This window comes from Triticum dicoccoides, chromosome 1B (assembly GCF_002162155.2).
Source record: "Triticum dicoccoides isolate Atlit2015 ecotype Zavitan chromosome 1B, WEW_v2.0, whole genome shotgun sequence".
NCBI lineage: Eukaryota > Viridiplantae > Streptophyta > Magnoliopsida > Poales > Poaceae > Triticum > Triticum dicoccoides.
The window spans coordinates 70,859,063-70,879,019 of NC_041381.1; the positions used below are offsets into that span (position 1 = coordinate 70,859,063).

The following is a 19,957-nucleotide window of genomic DNA, read 5'->3' on the forward strand; positions in this document are numbered from 1 at the left end:
TAAATCATGTATGGAAACTTGTTCAAAATTGTATATGGTCATCCGATGATATTGAATATATATTGTATATTCCTCTTGAATTCTTTTTGGTTCTAATTTCAAATTTATTTGAAATTGTACATTCATATGCATGTATGTAGTACCGTAGAATATATGAAACTCCTTCAAAATTAAAATAAAGCACAAAAGAAATAAAAACAATACAAATTAAACAGAAAACAGGTTTAGGGGGGGGGGCTAAAACCCTAAACCTGTGGCGGCCTTTAGTCGCGGTTGGCCAGAAGAACCGCGACTAAAGGTCCTCCGCCCCGACGGCCGCCTGGCGCCCACGTGGACGGACCTTTAGTCGCGGTTCTTAAGGAGCCGCGACTAAAGGTGGGGGGCTTTAGTCGCGCTTATTTGGTCGCGGTTGCGCAACCGCGACTAATGGCAGTTGCAAACCGCGACCAAAGGCCTTTTTTCCACCAGTGACCTGATATTTTTCCGGTGTGCTGCTGTAATGCGTTGGTAGGATTCACCATTGGTTGCGCGGAGCAGGTTCTCGAGCTGGGGCGAACGATACAACTGCATGTACTGCAGGCATTGTAGGTTGTTACGCGGCTACTGCACGGCCCATTTGTCTTGCGTCCAACGGATAAAAATGATGGCCCAATCGTAGACCTCATATCATCCATTTTGTATCAGTTTGACCCCATTTTTTGGATCAAACTTGCTCGTGATTTGGGTCTGAAGCGGACACAAACCAAACTTTTTTGTGTCTATGTTATCCGAATGTGTCCTCTGCATATGCGGCCTGGCTCACCTCTCACACACCCACCCACGTCCCACCTCTCTCGCGTCTTCTTTTTCTCTCTTCCCCACCCACACCGCCCACAAGTAGCAATGCTAGGCGTCGAGGCCTCTGGCGCTCCCTTCGGTGCCGCTCAAGGCCAGACGCGGCGGCGCCACCTCCGGCAGGGCTCAAGGCCAAGCGCGGTGGCACCCCTGTCTCCCCAGTCGAGCGCTCTCGGAGGCCCGCATCTCATCCCGATCCAACGCATAGCAGGCAGGCAACACGCGGTGAGCGTGACAGGGCGAGGACGCGGCGAGCGCGCATGCGAGGGCGCGACGGGACAGTGGGACGATGGGATACGAGCTAGATCTGGCGAGCGTGCGGGCAAGGCACATCGCATGACTGGCAACCTCAACCACGGCAGCACCGGGCGCTGTTGCAGCAACCCCGTTGGGTGAGCACGGCGGGCGCGCCCGAGCGCGGGAGAGCAGCTGGGCGGGCGAGGCGGGCGCGCAGGTGGGTGCAGGTAGGGAGGGCATGCGAGCTTGGGCAAGGCACATGCGAGCGCAACGGGGACGCAGATGGACACTTTCTGAGATGATTCGGCCGCGTTGGGAGCCTCGAACCAAAGCCGAACATGGGCGTAAAGTAAAAAAATATTTTCCCATTGCGACGTATGGGTCTCTTGATTATAACTTAAGTAAATAATATTCTACTAATCGTTTCTTACCCCGTAGCGTAGCACGGGCATCTTACTAGTCATTTACAACACCATTAAGAATACATCAATCAAACTTATAAACTACTCCCTCCGTTTCATAATATGAGACTTTTTTGACACTACACTAATGTAAAAAAAAATCTTACATTATGAAAAAAACATCCTATATTATAAGACGGAGAGAGTATCATCTATCAATTAGTACAATTCCACTAGGAATATGCACTGAATTAGGAATTTATATAAGCTAATATACGTATGCTCAAATAAATCCATACAACACTCATTCTATATTTTCCTAGCTCACCCAAAACCTAAAATAAAATTGTGTCTAGACAAAACAAAAGGAAATACCTAACTGTAACTTCTTTATACGATTGCTTTTAAGTTTTGGCTCTCGCAATTTATTCAAAAATTGTTGCCGCCGCCCTCTTTGTCCACGTATAGGTCTTGTGAGCCATTGCTCACTTCCCATGTTACACGTGAGAGAGAGCGTTCAAGTGCATGAAGTTCTTTCCGTCCGTTCAGATTTTTGGTTGCGTTGACGAGTACATGAAGCTTAACACTTTGCATCAACTTTAATAAAAGATTGTGTGCATCACTATGATGCAGAGGCCTATGGTTTGAACCTCCTTTTCAAGAGAGAAAAACTGGATGGACCCCTAAGTGAAAACAAGACTTGTGAAGCTACGACGAGCACCGCTATTCTGCTAACAACATGAGTACCTACCTCTATATGAGCGTTTGGGTCTGTACATGCTATGAGGATTTTGTAGCCACCAACAATCTCAGCACGACATCGACAAAATCTGCAAGCCGCAGGAGAAGACTTGCTTGGTCACCAAGTCCAAACCTACTGCACATGCACAGTCATCATTGACTAGTGACTACTCTCTCCATTCCAAAATAGATAATTCAATTTTGTACTAACTTTAGTATAAAGTTGAATTATCTATTTTAAAACAGAGGGATTACTTGTTTGTAGTAGGAGTACAAATGGAGTACTACTCTAGTTGGAACGACAACGCGTTTCCTTGCGCGTCCGGCCGAGGCAACGAGACAAGAGCGCAGTCAGTCTCAAAGCCCAAGACCCAAGTCCTAAACAAAACAAGTCTTCTTGGACCGCGTCTTCATCAGTGTCGAAACCTCCAACGAAGCTGCCGCTCTGCTTTCTCGCTCGCCCTCTTTGATTCTAGCTATATATATATAGGGATTGCAGCCTAGAAGCGAAGGGCACTCTGCTTCTCACACACTGCAAGGTCCGCCTCCTCACGCACTCCACACAAACAGACGCAGCAGCCGGCATGACGCAGAAGATCGTGATCGCGGTGCAGATGGGGAGCAGCAGGTGCCGGTCCAAGGCGCTGGCGCTGGTGGCGGCCACGCCGGGGGTGGACTCGGTGGCGCTGGCCGGGGACGGCAAGGACCAGGTAGTGGTCGTCGGCCACGGCATCGACTCCGTCAAGCTCACCAGCGCGCTGCGCAGGAAGGTCGGACACGCGGAGCTGCTGCAGGTCGGCGACGCCAAGAAGGAGGACGGGAAGAAGCCGGCGGCCGCGGCCGTGGTCGAATACTACCCGTACGGCTACTACTACCCATCGCAACCGGCGCCGGTCAACTTCTTCTACGGGCAGCACTACCCTGCTGCTGCCGCCGTCGAGGCGTACGGGTACCCATGCTCGCGGCCGGAGCCGGGCACCTGTTCGGTAATGTAGAGCACATCACATGCTGATAGTGATAGGGTAGCACGTTGATTACTTGTATGGACCTTTGCCGGTCGTACTTGACGATCAAGAGCTCGGCACCTCTCAAGTTCTCATGGTGGTATCGGACTTGAGGAAGGAGTATCTACTAAGGTTCAGCTAGCTACTGTGTCGAGTTTCAGTTTGTTAAGCTTCCTTCGATTTCAGGTCTTGTGTTCTCAAAGAGCAGAGTTTCTCACAAAAAAACAAGCGGACCGTCAGCATGACAAGTCCGGTTTCGAGTCCAGCAAAATCTGTCACGCGCCCGGAAAATGAATATGATTTATACAACATGGCGCGTGACATATCTTCTGCTCAACTCCGTAATCGGCAGGCGGCAGCCCTCAACCTCAGCGCTCGTCTTTTTTTTTAGAAAAGGGGTATAACCCTGGCCTTTGCATCAGAATGATGCATACGGCCACACCTCAACGATGGTCTATTTAGATGGTTATATAACAAGTATGTATAATGGTAACGGTTATCTGGAGACGGGGAAAGAAAGTAATCGAGCTTGCTAGAAGTTTGAGATTGGCAAAGAATTCTACCAATTTTAGATGTTTCAACTGCCAAGCTCACCCATTATTACCTCTAGTATTCTTTGTACTATTAAGATTAAAGATGAATAGATTGGAAGTTTTTTCAAAAAAAACAAACAAAGAAGAAGCACACACGTTATGAAGATAGAAGGATGGTTCACAGGTGTCTTGTCATGCAGGTATGCAACATCACACTGCAGGATGAATGTGTCGCTGTTGCTTCAAGATGCTTCTAACCGGACCTGCAAGAATATGCTGGCATGTCTCGTGCTCGTAGTATGATCACATCACATCACATTTCTTGTGTTGTACTTCCTCCGTCTCAAAATAACTATCTTAAATTTAGTACTACCTCCGTCTAGGTGAATAAGTCATTTGCGTAGTTCTAGGTCGTCGATTTGAGGAATTAAATATGTGTTATATGTCATGAAAAGTATATCACTAAATTTCTACACATATGTAGTTTCTAAATATATATATTTTGTCATATATAATACATATTTAGATAGTTAAATCATCGACCTAGAACTACGCGAATAACTTATTCACCGAGACGGAGGTAGTACAACTTTGTACTAGAGCTAGTATAAAATTAAGACACTTATTTTGAGACGGAGAGAGTAACATGATCTTCAGGGGCAATATGGCCAAGCACTTCGGAAAAATTAAAAAAAATGGCCAGGAACGAGTGCTCTGCTTAATAGTGGAAAACATCCGTGCTGCAAACGACTAACACTGCAGGTAGTTGCAGAGGTGCTAAGCTTCGTGCGATAGCAATCTCATCATTCTGATTTAAAAGAAACATGTCGTTGTTTGAGCTTTTATAATCAATTAATTGGAAAGATGTTGTTATTCGTTAAGGTTATCATGAAAATAACTTGAAGGAAGCTGGATAAAATAAGGACGCCGATAACGCCCACACGTGTGGGCGTTAAGGGGTCTGCCCACACAATTTGTGTGGTGTTTTAAGAAGATCAGCCCACACGTCTACATGTGGGCAAAACAAGTAATGCCCACAGACCTCCTTTTTTACCTCGCGGTCCCTCTCACATGCCTACGTGTGGGTAAAATTGATAACGTCCACACGCCCGTATGTCAGGCCTCCTACCTTATGGTCCCGCACGCCCCGTGTGACAATCACCACGCGTCGCCGCAGTTGCCATGGTCTGGACCCTCTTCCATGTTCATTTAACTACAGTTACTATGTCACTGAACTACAGTTGCCATGTCGCTGAACTACAGTTGCCATGGTTGCTCAACTGCAGTTGACATGTATGGTCTGGTCTACTGCAGTTGTCATGATTTCAAAACTTTAGGAGTTGCCACCTGATAACCCACAAGTATAGGGGATCGCAACAGTTTTCGATAAGTAAGAGTGTCGAACCCAACGAGGAGCTAAAGGTAGAATAAATTTTCCCTCAAGTTCTATCGACCACCGATACAACTCTACGCACGCTTGATGTTTACTTTACCTGGAACAAGTATGAAACTAGAAGTACTTTGTAGGTGTTTTTGGATAAGCTTGCAAGAAAGTAAAGAGCACGTAAATAAAGACTAGGGGATGTTTAGATAAAGACACAACTAAACTAGTAAAAGTAAAAAGCTTATTGTCACGAGAAAGTTATTTGTCCCTAGGCAATTGATAACTAGACCGGTAATCATTATTGCAATTTTATTTGAGGGAGTGGCATAAGCTAACATACTTTCTCTACTTGGATTATATGCACTTATGATTGGAACTCTAGCAAGCATCCTCAACTACTAAAGATTCATTAAGGTAAAACCCAACCATAGCATTAAAGCATCAAGTCCCCTTTATCCCATACGCAAACAACCTACTTACTCGGGTCTGTGCTTCTGTCACTCACGCCACCCACCATAAGCAAATCATAAACATATTGCAAACCCTACAGCGGGTATCCCTCACGCTTGCGCGACACGGAGGGCACCATAGGACAGCACCAATAATAAAACATACAACTCAAACCAATCACGATCATCAAATAGCCATTAGGACAAAACAGATCTACTCAAACATCATAGGATAGCCATACATCATTGGGAAATAATATATAGCGTTGAGCACCATGTTTAAGTAGAGATTACAGCGGGTAAGAGAGAGGTTACACCGCTGCATAGAGGGAGGAAGAGTTGGTGGAGGTGTTGGTGAAGATGACGGCAGTGTTGGTGAAGATCGCGGTGATGATGATGGCCCCCGGCGGCGTTCCGGCGCCACCGGAAGCAAGGGGGAGAGAGCCCCCCCCCCCTTTTCTTCTTCTTCCTTGGCCTTCTCCCTAGATGGGAGAAGGGTTTCCCCTCTGGTCCTTGGCTCCCATGGCTTGGGAGGGGCGAGAGCCCCTCCGAGATTGGATCTATCTTTCTGTTTCTGCGTTCTCTGCGTTGGCAGATTCTACCCCTTCACCGTTTCCTTTATATCCGGAGATCCGTAACTCCGATTGGGGTGAATCTTTCGCCCAGATCTTTCTCATAAAAATAGCTTTCTTGCGCCAGAAGAAGAGCGTCAACCACCTTACGGTGGGCTCACGAGGGTCAGGGGCGCGCCTGGGGGGTAGGGCGCGCCCCCCTACCTCGTGCCCACCTCGGATACCGTTTCGCGTTGATTTTACTTCCAGAAAATCATAAATATTCCAAAAAAATCTCCATCTGTTTTTTTCCTTTTGGACTCCGTTTGATATTGGGTTTCTGCGAAACAAAAAACATGCAACAGACAGGAACTGGCATTGGGCACTGGATCAATATGTTAGTCCCAAAAATAATATAAAAGGTTGCCAAAAAGTATATGAAAGTGAATAATATTGGCATGGAACAATCAAAAATTATAGATACGACGGAGACGTATCAGCATCCCTAAGCTTAATTCCTGCTCGTCCTCGAGCAGGTAAATGATAAAAAAGAATACTTTTTGATGTGGAATGCTACCTAGCATAATCTTGATCATATGTTTAATCATGGCATGAATATTAAGACACGAGTGATTCAAAGCAATAGTCTATCATTTGACATAAAAAACGATAATACTTCGAGTGTACCAATAAAGCAATCATGTCTTTTCAAAACAACAAGGCCAAAGCAAGCTTATCCCTACAAAATCATATAGTTTGTCCATGCTTCATTTTCGTCACACAAAATGCTCCCATCATGCACAACCCCGATGACGAGTCGAGCACTTGGTTCATACTTTTTAACGCGCTTCAACTTTTTCAACCCTCACGCAATACATGAGCGCAAGCCATGGATATAGCACTATAGGTGGAATAGAATATAATGATGGAGGTTGTGTGGAGAAGACAAAAAGAGAGAAAGTCTCACATTGACGCGGCTAATCAACGGGCTATGGAGATGCCCATCAATTGATGTCAATGCGAGGAGTAGGGATTGCCATGCAACGGATGCACTAGAGCTATAAGTGTATGAAAGCTCAACAAAAGAAACTAAGTGGGTGTGCATCCAACTTGCTTGCTCATGAAGACCTAGGACATTTGAGGAAGCCCATCATTGGAATATACAAGCCAAGTTCTATAATAAAAATTCCCACTAGTATATGAAAGTGACAACATAGGAGACAATCTATATGAAGAACATGGTGCTACTTTGAAGCACAAGATATGAGACTCACTACATGAAGAACATGGTGCTACTTTGAAGCACAAGTGTGGAAAAAGACATAGTAACATTGCCCCCCTTTTTTGTGGGCTTCTTTGGCCCCCTTTTTTATTTAGGCTTCTTTGGCCTTTCCCTTTTTTTATGGGGCAATGTTCTATAATGATGATCATCACACTTTTATTTACTTACAACTCGATATTACAACTCGATACTGAAACAAAGATATAACTCTATATGAATGCTTCCGGTGGTGTACCGGGATGTGCAATGATCTAGCGTAGCAATGACATCAAAAAATGGACAAGCCATGAAAACATCATGCTAGCTATCTTACGATCATGCAAAGCAATATGACAATAAATGCTCAAGTCATGTATATGATGATGATGAAAGTTGCATGGCAATATATCTCGGAATGGCTATGGAAATGCCATAATAGGTAGGTATGGTGGCTGTTTTGAGGAAGATATAATGAGGCTTATGTGTGATAGAGCGTATCGTATCACGGGGTTTGGATGCACCGGCGAAGTTTGCGCCAACTCTCGAGGTGAGAAAGGGCAACACACAGTACCGAAGAGGCTAGCAATGATGGAAGGGTGAGAGTGCGTATAATCCATGGACTCACATTAGTCATAAAGAACTCATATATTTATTGCAAAACTTTATTAGCCCTCGAAGCAAAGTACTACTACGCATGCCCCTAGGGGGATAGATTGGTAGGAAAAGACCATCGCTCGTCCCCGACTGCCACTCATAAGGAAGACAATCAAAGAAACACCCCATGCTTCAAATTTGTCACACAACGGTTACCATACGTGCATGCTACGGGACTTGCAAACCTCAACACAAGTGTCTCTACAATCCACAACCACCCACTAGCATGACTCTAATATCACCATCTTTATATCGCAAAACTATTGCAAGGAATCAAACATATCATATTCAGCGATCTACAAGTTTATGTAGGATTTTATGACTAACCATGTGAATGGCCAATTCTGTCATCTCTCTAAATAGATATAAGTGAAGCAAGAGAGTTTAATTCTTTCTACAAAAGATATGCCCACTCTCTAACAAATATAAGTAAAGAAAAAGAGCATTCTACAAATGATGGTTTTCTATGTGAAGATAAACAGGCAATCCAGACTTCAAATGATATAAGTGAAGCACATGAAGCATTCTATAAAGCCATACTCAAAAGATTTAAGTGAAGTGCAATGAGCATTCTATAAATCAACCAAGGACTATCTCATACCAGCATGGTTCATAAAAGAAAAAGAAAAACCTAATTGCAAAAGACGCTCCAAAACTTGCACATAATGCATGAACGAAACGAATCCGAAAACATACCGATACTTATTGAAGAAAGAGGGGATGCCTCCCCAGAATCCCCAAGCTTAGACGCTTGAGTCTCCTTGAATATTTACTTGGGGTGCCTCGGGCATCCCCAAGCTTGAGCTCTTGCCTCTCTTCCTTCTTCTCACATCGAAACATCCTCGATTAGACACTACATCCAGACAAAACTTCAACAGAAAACTCGGTAAGATCCGTTAGTATAATAAAGCAAATCACCACTCTAAGTACTGTAGCAAATCAATTCATATTTTGTTTTTGCATTGTGTCTACTGTAATATAACTTTTCCATGGCTTAATCCACTGATATAAATTGATAGATTCATCAAAACAAGCAAACTATGCATCAAAAACAGAATCTATCAAAAACAGAACAATCTGTAGTAATCTGAACATCCACCATACTTCTGGTACCCCAACAATTCTACCAAAATTAGTAAAAATAAACAAGTTATATAGCAAGACAGTGCAAAAGGAATCAGAACCAATTGACGTTCCAGTTAAAAATGGAAAATCGCACACTACAGCCAAAGTTTCTGTCCTGCACCGTACAAACCAACAAGCATTGTAAACATCCTAAAGGCAAACCTTGGCACATTATTTTTATAATACAATGGAATTGTACAAGGGGATAATTATTTTTGATGAAAAGTTTCTGTAATCAAGATTCACAAAGTTTCCGTAAGCATGAACAAAGTTGAAGGAGCTCTCCCACTTCAACAATGCTTGTCTTTCTCACTTTCACTTTCTCTTTTGAAAAGTTTTTGGGTTCCCCTCTTTATTCTTTTGTTTTCAAACTATATAAAAGCACTCAACAGAAATAAATGACTCTCTAAAACTGCCGGGTTTTCTCCCTGGCAGCGCTTTCTTTAAAGCCATTAAGCTAGGCATTTAGTGCTCAAGTAATGGTCCACCTGGATCCCAAGGTATATCAAAGCCAATCTTAATTAACAATGATTTGTAATTTAGCAGTGAGCACAAAGTAACATAAATCATGTAATGACGAAGTCTAACTCTCTTCCTATGCATCGGCATGTCATAAAAGAACAATTCATGCACACCAAGTAAAGGCCAATGCATAGTATAAACAGTTTCTTGCAATTTCATAGTATGGGAAACATAAAGAGGCGGAGATAGAGTTCCTCTCTCATAATAATTGCAAGTAGGAGCAGCAAGCACATGCATATTACATTCATCAAAATCATCATGTGCGAGGGTAAAAGGCAACCCATCAATATAATCCTTAATAAGTGCAAGCTTCTCCGATATAGTATAATCGGGAGAATTTAAAAAGGTAATAGGACTATCATGCGTGAGTGCAATAGTAACAATTTCATGTTTAACATAAGGAACTATAGCAAGTTCATCTCCATAAGCATAATTCATATTGGCATCTTGGCCACAAGCATAGCAAGTATCATCAAAAAGGGATATTTCAAGAGAATCAACGGTATCATAATAGTCATCATAGCAATCATCCTTCGGTAAGCACGAAGGGGAATTAAATTATGTATGAGTTGAAGAGTTACTCTCATTAGAAGGTGGACACGGGTGATCAATCCGCTCTTCCTCCTTTTGTTCTTCGCGCTCCTCATCATCTTTTTCATCCAATGAGCTCACAGTTTCATCAATTTCTTCTTCCATAGCTTCCTGCAAAATATTAGTCTCTTCTTGGACAGCAGAGTATTTCTCAATATATTGTTTAACATAGGCATTAGAAGCATAATTATAATAACAATATTCAAGTATGGCAAAATTTTCAGATTCGTAAAGAGTAGCACCATACTTTTCAATCAAAGAAGCAATTTCGTAAGCACCCTTAAAAGCAACAAATTCTTCAATTTGTTGAACATCATAGTAATTATAAACACCCTTAGCATACGAGGATAAGATTCCATTATCAATAAACTCACATTGGTAGGGAAGGTGTTTCTTAGGGTTTTCAGAACAACAAGTAAAATCATAATAATAGCATAAATTCCAAGCATAGCATTGCAAACGTTGAATTTGACCCCATAATAGTTTCCCTTTTTCAGATATACGGTGTTGCACATAACAAGCATGCTCATCTAAAGATTTGCCCTCAACTAAACTAGTGGGGGTTTCAACACGAGCACATAGGGATCGAAGATGATCCAAGTAATAAGCTTCAGCAGTGTGATAGATTTTGAGTGGTTCTTCAACCATTGGAGCAGTAGGTACAACTAATTTTTTTGGTATTTTGTGTTTCCTACCCATGACTAAAGATAGAAAACAACTAAGGACATCAAATAAAAATTACTTAGTGATAAAGCAAACAAGCACACACGAGAATATTCACCCCACGCTATGACTCCCCGGCAACGGCGCCAGAAAAAGGTCTTGATAACCCACAAGTATAGGGGATCAGAACAGTTTTCGATAAGTAAGAGAGTCGAACCCAATGAGGAGCTAAAGGTAGAATAAACTTTCCCTCAAGTTCTATCGACCACCGATACAACTCTACGCATGCTTGATGTTTACTTTACCTAGAACAAGTATGAAACTAGAAGTACTTTGTAGGTGTTTTTGGATAAGCTTGCAAGAAACTAAAGAGCACGTAAATAAAGACTAGGGGCTGTTTAGATAAAGACACAACTAAACTAGTAAAAGTAAAAAGCTTGTTGTCACGAGAAAGTTATTTGTCCCTAGGCAATCGATAACTAGACCGGTAATTATTATTGCAATTTTATTTGAGGGAGAGGCATAAGCTAACATACTTTCTCTACTTGGATCATATGCACTTATGATTGGAACTCTAGCAAGCATCCGCAACTACTAAAGATTCATTAAGGTAAAACCCAACCATAGCATTAAAGCATCAAGTCCCCTTTATCCCATACGAAAACAACCTACTTACTCGGGTCTGTGCTTCTGTCACTCATGCCACCCATCATAAGCAAATCATAAACATATTGCAAACCCTACAGCGGGTATCCCTCACGCTTGCGCGACACGGAGGGCACCATAGGACAGCACCAATAATAAAACATACAACTCAAACCAATCACGATCATCAAATAGCCATTAGGACAAAACAGATCTACTCAAACATCATAGGATAGCCATACATCATTGGGAAATAATATATAGCGTTGAGCACCATGTTTAAGTAGAGATTACAGCGGGTAAGAGAGAGGTTACACCGCTGCATAGAGGGAGGAAGAGTTGGTGGAGGTGTTGGTGAAGATGACGGCGGTGTTGGTGAAGATCGCGGTGATGATGATGGCCCCCGGCGGCGTTCCGGCGCCACCGGAAGCAAGGGGGAGAGAGCCCCCCTTTTTCTTCTTCTTCCTTGGCCTTCTCCCTAGATGGGAGAAGGGTTTCCCCTATGGTCCTTGGCTCCCATGGCTTGGGAGGGGTGAGAGCACCTCCGAGATTGGATCTATCTCTCTGTTCTTGCGTTCTCTGCGTTGGCAGATTCTACCCCTTCACCGTTTCCTTTATATCTGGAGATCCATAACTCTGATTGGGGTGAATCTTTCGCCCAGATCTTTCTCATAAAATTATCTTTCTTACGCCAGAAGGAGAGCGTCAACCGCCTTATGGTGGGCTCACGAGGGTCAGGGGCACGCCTGGGGGGGGGGGGTAGGGCGCGCCCCCTACCTCGTGCCCACCTCGGATATCGTTGCGCGTTGATTTTACTTCCAGAAAATCATAAATATGCCAAAAAATTGCCATCCATTTTTTTCGTTTGGACTCCATTTGATATTGGGTTTCTGCGAAACAAAAAACATGCAACAGACAGGAACTGGCACTGGGCACTGGATCAATATGTTAGTCCCAAAAATAATATAAAAAGTTGCCAAAAAGTATATGAAAGTGAATAATATTGGCATGGAACAATCAAAAATTATAGATACGACGGAGACGTATCACCACCTACTAACACTAGGCAGTTGCCATGTAGCACTACAAAAAAGGCATGGCAAAAAAACATGTTCGGATAAAAAAGAGAGTTGCCATGTGCTCACAAGCATGCTAGAGAAGTTGCCATGTAAAAGAAAGAGTTGTCATCTGCTTACGTGCACGCTAGGGCAGTTGCCATGTATCATGCAAAAACACATGGCAACTCGGGTAAAAGAGAGTTGCCATCTGCTTACAAGCAAAGCTAGGGCAGTTTCCATGTACCCTGCAGAAACACATGGCAACTTGACAGCTTGGGTGTGCGAGGAGATGGGCGTGTGGGCGAAGTGATAAACGCCCACACATCAGCCCCTCTGCGTGCGTGAAAACCGGTGTGTGGGCGAATTGCTAAACGCCCACACACCAGCCCCCAGTGTGCTGAAAAAGGACATGTGGGCGACCGGACAAATGCCCAAACACCAGCCCAGTCCTATGTGGCACACAAAAACTGCTAGAACGCGCCAAGATTCGTGCAGAATTGGTTGGACGAGGATCCATGCGTGTGGGCGAGTTGCCAGACGCCCACACATGAGGGCGTTAGTCTTTCCGTAAAATAAAATCTACCTGGGACGAAAGAAACCACAGATATATTGTTAGCAGGGAAAGACCACAAATCACGGATATCAATCCTTGACTCCAACAGTCCAACTCTTGGACATTTGTTGAAGGTGTGAAAGATTCATATTCATTGTTGTACATAGGGAAATCAGTTTGCTTTTTTTTATCAGCACCTAAAAGAGCCCTGCCTCAAGGCCAGTTCGTTTCACCTCTCAATTCTCCAGAAATTGATTCTGGGAATCTGCCCACAAAATCGTCTGCTGGCTTGGTGAAGACGGGGCCGGGCGGAGAGGAGACGGGCGGGCGGGTATGGTGAAGACAGCTAACCGGGCGTACGGGATGATGTGGCGGAGTAGGGTGGCTGCTGCCAACGGATTTGATGGCGGTAGGTCAGGGTTGCCGGTTGGAGCCGGGAATCCTAGCTCGAGGGCTCACGTGGCTGGTACGGTGAGAAGAACGCGATGGGAGAGGACACGAGAGATGTTAGGGTGTGTTCTCGGCCTCTGTTAGTCTGGACCGAGTGGCAATTTGGACGTAAATTGGTTGTCAAATAGGGGTAGTAGTTCAAAACGAACTGGACTTGAGGGATCGCCCACTTCTTTACTCTTACTAGTGGCTGGGCCGCCACCTAGTGATGCCTCTTAAGGCAGGATTGTCCGCACTAATCAAGCTCTCGTATTTGAGGTGGGATTATGCACACTAATCAAACTGACGTATTTGTTAGAGTGAAGTGCACTGTAGGTCCTTAAACTATTTTAGGGGTGTCACATAGGTCCTCGAACTATGAAAATCGTCATTTAGGTCCTCGAAGTACAGTAAGTGTGTCATCCAGGTCCAAAATCTCACTAACCCCCTCTAAATGGCCAGCTGGCATGGTGAACAGTGCGAAAAATAAAAAAATATGAACAAAAAAATCTGAAAATCTTTGGCATCAAAGATACCCCTGGTGCGTGAATAGTAAAAATGTTCATTAATTCAAAAAGATGTTCGCGAATATGGGAAAAATATTCGCGACTTTAAAAAAGTTCACAAACAATAAATTTGAAAATATGTTCGCGAACCACAAATATTGTTCGTGGGTATGGAAAAAAATGTTCGTGAACCACAAAAATTCCTGACTTTAAAAAATGTTAGTGAACTTTTTATTAAAGTCGCAAATATTTTTTCCGAATTCATCGTTCGCGAACATTTTGTTAAAGTCACGAATATTTTTTCCAAATTCATCGTTCGCGAACATTTTTTTAAAGTCATGAATATTTTTTCCAAATTCATCGTTCACAAACTTTTTTTAAACTCGCGAATATTTTTCCCAAATTCATCGTTCGCGAACATTTTTTTAAAGTCGTGAATATTTTTTCCAAATTCATCGTTCGCGAACTTTTTTTAAACTCACGAATATTTTTTTAAAGTCACGAATATTTTTTTCCAAATTCATCGTTCGCGAACGTTTTATTAAAGTCACAAATATTTTTCCAAATTCATCGTTCGCGAACTTTTTTTGAATTAACGATATTTTTACTGTTCACGCGCCAGGGTCTCTTCGATGACAGAGGATCTCGGTTTTTTTATATTTTTTATATTTATTCTTTGTTATGTACTGTTCATCACGCACAGGAATTCAGGACTGTTTGCCGTGTACTGTTACGGTTACTGTTTATGTGTCAGCTGGCCAGTTAGAGCTTGTCAGGGAGATTTTGGACCTGAATGACACACTTACTGTACTTTAAGGACCTAGATGACGATTTTCATAGTTCGAGGACCTACGTGACATCCCTGGAATAGTTCAAGGACCTACAGTGCACTTCACTCTATTTGTTAACATGTTGACAGTGTATTCGGTTACATGTTCTTTTCAATCATGTAAAAAAATTCCAAACCTGAACCGGATAGATAGTTGTACAAGTAATAAAGCAACTCGTTACACCCTCACAAAATGTCTGGCCGACAGTAACCTAGAAGTATTATATGTTAACAGAATTGTTCCCAGAGTGTGAAAATCTCACGGACTCTTCTTCACAAATAAACAAAATGTAATCCACAGAAAGATAATAGGAGGATAGAGTAACTAAAATTGTGTGATAATAAGCTCCGGTAGAAAAAAAATCAATTCTACATGCATAAAAAGAAATTCAAATCTTAGAGGACATGAAGGAGGCAATTTCAACATTGATATACCAGTTTTAGCTTAACATGCCTACAAACTTAAAGTTGGCTGATTATAACTCTACGTTTATGTAATCTGGTACTTTTCTTCAGATATCATTATTAATTTTGCTAATTACGAGTAAGTAGATCAGCGTTGTCGATCAATATTTTAGTTACTAAACCATCTGGGTCCATTAATAATCTGCAGGAGTTATAATTGAAATGCTCCTTTAGGATATTGTACAATTTCATTTTTTGTAAAAATTTATAACTAAATAGTCACGAAAACAAATATAAGCATGGAACATTGCACTGAAATGGGACATCGAGCACGTATTGGTAAAATACTGCTAATACATAACAATTTATACCGCCAAACTCACGTGCAGCATCACTATTTATAATAAAACTTTAATAGATGTTTAAAAGTCTTTTCTTAATTACAGACTTACAGTCGTAGCTAATTACTATGTAAATGAAACTACATTTTTCTTTACATTTTTCAATATAATATGTTTAAAATATTTAAATCAATTCCACTTAAATGTGCTAAAATCATAACGGAGAATTTGCATGCCTTTTTGAATTAATTTATGAATCTTGCAGTAATATAGGTATATGTATGTGCCATTTACTATCTTAATAAATAATTCTAAATATTGTGGTGTAAAAATGTACTCCCTCTGTCCCATAATATAGGACCTTTTTTTACACTAATTGATAGCCGTGTTTATAATTAGATATATCTAAATAGAAAAATCTGGAGTACACAAAATGTTTAGAAGGAGCTTTCTACCTAATAATTGACACGTGTTTTATTCATTTTTACTGATCAACTGATTCTAATGTAATATCATGGGTTCGATAATTTTAGAAGTATCACACCGTCATTCCCCGTGATGAACTAACAGTAACTCTTCATCCCGCGGCCTGGCTGGGCCTGGCTGAAGAGGCCCTTTTCGTCCACGTATAGGCTGAATAGTGACTCTTTATTTGCACACAAGCTCAAGAGGCACTCTTCATTCCAAGCCCACCGATGACATGGATTACGGTGCGCGCGACCAATGACAACAATAGGGTGATGCACAATGTTTACAAGGTTAGGAACATCTAGATGAACATATAGATGAGAGTAATTGGAAGATTTCTCAGCGAGCACGATGTAGGCTTGTGAGTTGTGACGGGCGATGTACATTGAAAGGCCAAATTTCGGCCCTGTTCGGAATTGATCCGCTCAACAGAGTTGCGGAGCTCGGTTTTGGCAGCTCTGTCAAAGTGAGCTGCAGTCTCGTCCACTCCGGGAGCGGAGTTAAAGGAGCGGAGATGAACCGAACTCCCTTATTTTCCACGATGCACAATTCTAGTTTGGTTTGAATAAAATTTATCGGCATTGATATGATCCTGATGGCATGGCAGGGACGCGAGCTTGCCTTAGCTTACTGTATGTAGGTGTAGTCCTTTTGTTTCGGGCCCAAAGCAAAAGAAGATTGCCTCATGACCATACGAAAAGGGCATTTTTGGCCCATAAGCAGATGAAGAGTCACTCTTGGTTCGACATGGGACCGACGAAGTGATACTTATGATTTTTTTGAATCAGAACCATAATTTTGATATTGCGTAAAAAAAATTATAACAAAATTCCAATAACTGAATTGACCACTCAATGCAAACGACACTTCTAAGCTACCAAGAGCATTGCCTACCTCTTTTCTATAATTAAGCACACATGCTATCGCATAGCGGAGGATTTTGTAGCCACCCAACAACCTTGGCACGAAATCGTCAAAACCTGCAAGCTGATCGGAGGGGAAAACTTGGTTGATCACCAAGCTGGACGCTCAGTCCAAAGTCCAAACCATTGCACAAACATAGTCGTCGTTGACTATTTTTTTTTTAATACTCCCTTCGTTCACTTTTATAAAACATTTCAGACAACCGACATTGCCCTGTTTTGGGTGATGTCTGAATTGTTTATAAGGTCTTATAAAAGTGAACAGAAGGAATACTGTATGAATATAAGTGGAGTATTTTCATGGTTGCTAGTGCCCCCGGCAAGCAACGGGACAAACCTGACAACGCGTCCGAGGCAACGAGACAAAGCGCAGTCAGTGTCAGTCTAAAAGCCCAAGTCCTATAAACAAAACAAGTCTTCTTGCTGCACCGCGTCTTCATCACTGTCGAATCCTCCAACGAAGCTGCTGCTCAGCTTTCTCGCTATATATTCGGATTGCAGCCTTGCAGCGAAGGGTACTCTGCTTCTCATCCACTGCAACTGCAAGCTCCACCTCCACACACACAAAGAGGCGCAGCAGCAGCCAGCAATGACGCAGAGGATCGTGATCGCGGTGCAGATGGCGAGCAGCAGGTGCCGGTCCAAGGCGCTGGCGCTGGTGGCGGCCACGCCGGGGGTGGACTCGGTGGCGCTGGCCGGGGACGGCAAGGACCAGCTGGTGGTCGTCGGCCACGGCGTCGACTCCGTCAAGCTCACCAGCGCGCTGCGCAGGAAGGTCGGCCACGCGCAGCTGCTGCAGGTCGGCGACGCCAAGAAGGAAGACGCGAAGAAGCCGCCGGCCGCGGTCGTGGTCGAATACTACCCGTACGGTTACTACTACCCATCGCAACCGGCGCCGGTCAACTTCTTCTACGAGCAGCAGCACTACCCTGCTGCTGCCGCCGTCGAGGCGTACGGGTACCCATGCTCGCGGCCGGAGCCGGGCACCTGTTCGGTAATGTAGACCACATCACATGCTGATTGGGTAGCGCGTTGATTACTTATACTGACTTTTGCCGGTCATACTTGACGATCAAGAGCTTGGCACCTCTCAAGTTTTCATGGTGGTATCGGACTTGATGGAGTATCTACTAAGGTTCAGCTAGCTACTGTGTCGAGCTTCAGTTAGTTATAAGCTTCCTTCGATGTCAGGTCTTGTCTTCTCAAAGAGCAGAGTTTCTGACAACAAACAAGCGGACCGTCAGCATGACAAGTCCGGTTTCGAGTCCAACAAAATCTGTCACGGGCCGGAAAAATGAATACTCCCTCCGTCCCTGAGTATGATTTATACGACATGGCGAGTGACAAATCTTCTGCTCAACTCGCTAATTGGCAGGTGGCAGCCCTCAACCTCAGCGCTGGTCTATTACAAAGGACAACGCTAACGTCCACACGTGTGGTGTGAACCAAATCTGCCCACACATCCTATACACGCAGGTTACGCCACGTCATCGCGTGCATGCATGTGGAAATCTTTTTGAATTTTCAGTTTTTAAAATGTTTTATCTCTTAAATAAAAATATCATATTGAAGGTTCGTTTTCACCAATAGATCCCTCGCGACAAGATCTTCGAAACTAGATCTCATATCAATATATTTCGATGATTTTTTATTATTAAAAGTTGCCATGTCTACTGCACATGAATTGACATGATGTTTAACTGAAGTTGCCATGATATGTTTCAGCTATTTTCTTCTACATTAGTAAATTTTGACATATTATAAAATGGTGAATTAAGAAACTAGACTTGGCATGAACTATAAACTAAAATTGCCATTGTTAGAATATATAACCGTATTATGTGTATAGATATACGGTTGTATATGTGTAGTCTTTGTATAGGTGTCCGTATATTGTACGATACGAACTCTGCCTTATAACCTCTATATATTGATCAATACAAGGCACCACAACGTGTGGTTTTCCCCAATCTTACATGGTATCAGAGCTGAGCAGCCGGTTTCGTCGATGCCATTCACCGTGCCAGGCACGGTGACCCCGGATGCGACTCCACCGTCGCCGCCACGGTCGCCGTCGCCGCTGCCACGGTCCTCTCCCCGGTCGCCGCCACCGACTTCGCCTCGGTCGCCGCCACCGACCTCGCCTCGATCGCCTGGGTCCCGGGCCATTGCCGAGAGCCCTGCTGGGAGCTCCGATGGCGACCCTGCCGGGAGTCCTTCTCCTACTACAGTAGCGTCACCACCGGCAACGCCGTCGCCAGCTCCTGTAGCTGTGGATCCACCCCGGACCCGCCGGACGCGGGCCCCTCCACCGCCTCCATCTCATGCCATGGCCACTCGTGCTAAACAGGGCATTGTGCAGCCTAAAAAGATATTTGATCTTCATGTTGAGGGTTTATCTCCCATACCGAAGACTTATCGTGGTGCTCTCAAGGATCCAAATTGGCATTCCGCTATGGTTGAGGAGTATGGTGCTCTTCTCTCCAACAACACTTGGGACCTCGTTGATCCACCTCGCAATGCTAACATTGTTACTGGTAAGTGGATCTACCGTCACAAGATGAAGTCTGATGGTTCTTTGGATCGCTACAAGGCTCGTTGGGTGCTTCGTGGATTCACTCAGCGCGAAGGTATCGATTTTGATGAAACTTTCAGCCCGGTCGTCAAGCCAGCCACTATTCGTACGGTGCTCTCTCTTGCTCTCTCCAGTGACTGGTCCATCCACCAACTTGATGTCAAGAATGCATTCCTCAATGGAACTCTCATCGAGACTGTTTATGCTCGTCAGCCTTCTGGGTTCACTGATCCTCGCTTCCCTGACAAGGTTTGTCGTCTCAACAAATCACTCTA

General features: G+C 43.5%; 1 protein-coding gene across 1 annotated transcript; it reads left to right on the forward strand.

Annotated features, from left to right (window-relative positions):
• The first annotated feature begins 2,739 nt into the window (after positions 1-2,739).
• Positions 2,740-18,911, forward strand: LOC119320050 (disease resistance protein Pik-1-like). Its single transcript, XM_037594195.1, has 2 exons — positions 2,740-2,841; positions 17,741-18,911. Exons 1-2 carry the CDS (start codon positions 2,798-2,800, stop codon positions 18,108-18,110), a joined length of 414 nt encoding a protein of 137 aa, XP_037450092.1. The 5' UTR covers positions 2,740-2,797; the 3' UTR covers positions 18,111-18,911.
• The last annotated feature ends 1,046 nt before the right edge of the window (positions 18,912-19,957 follow it).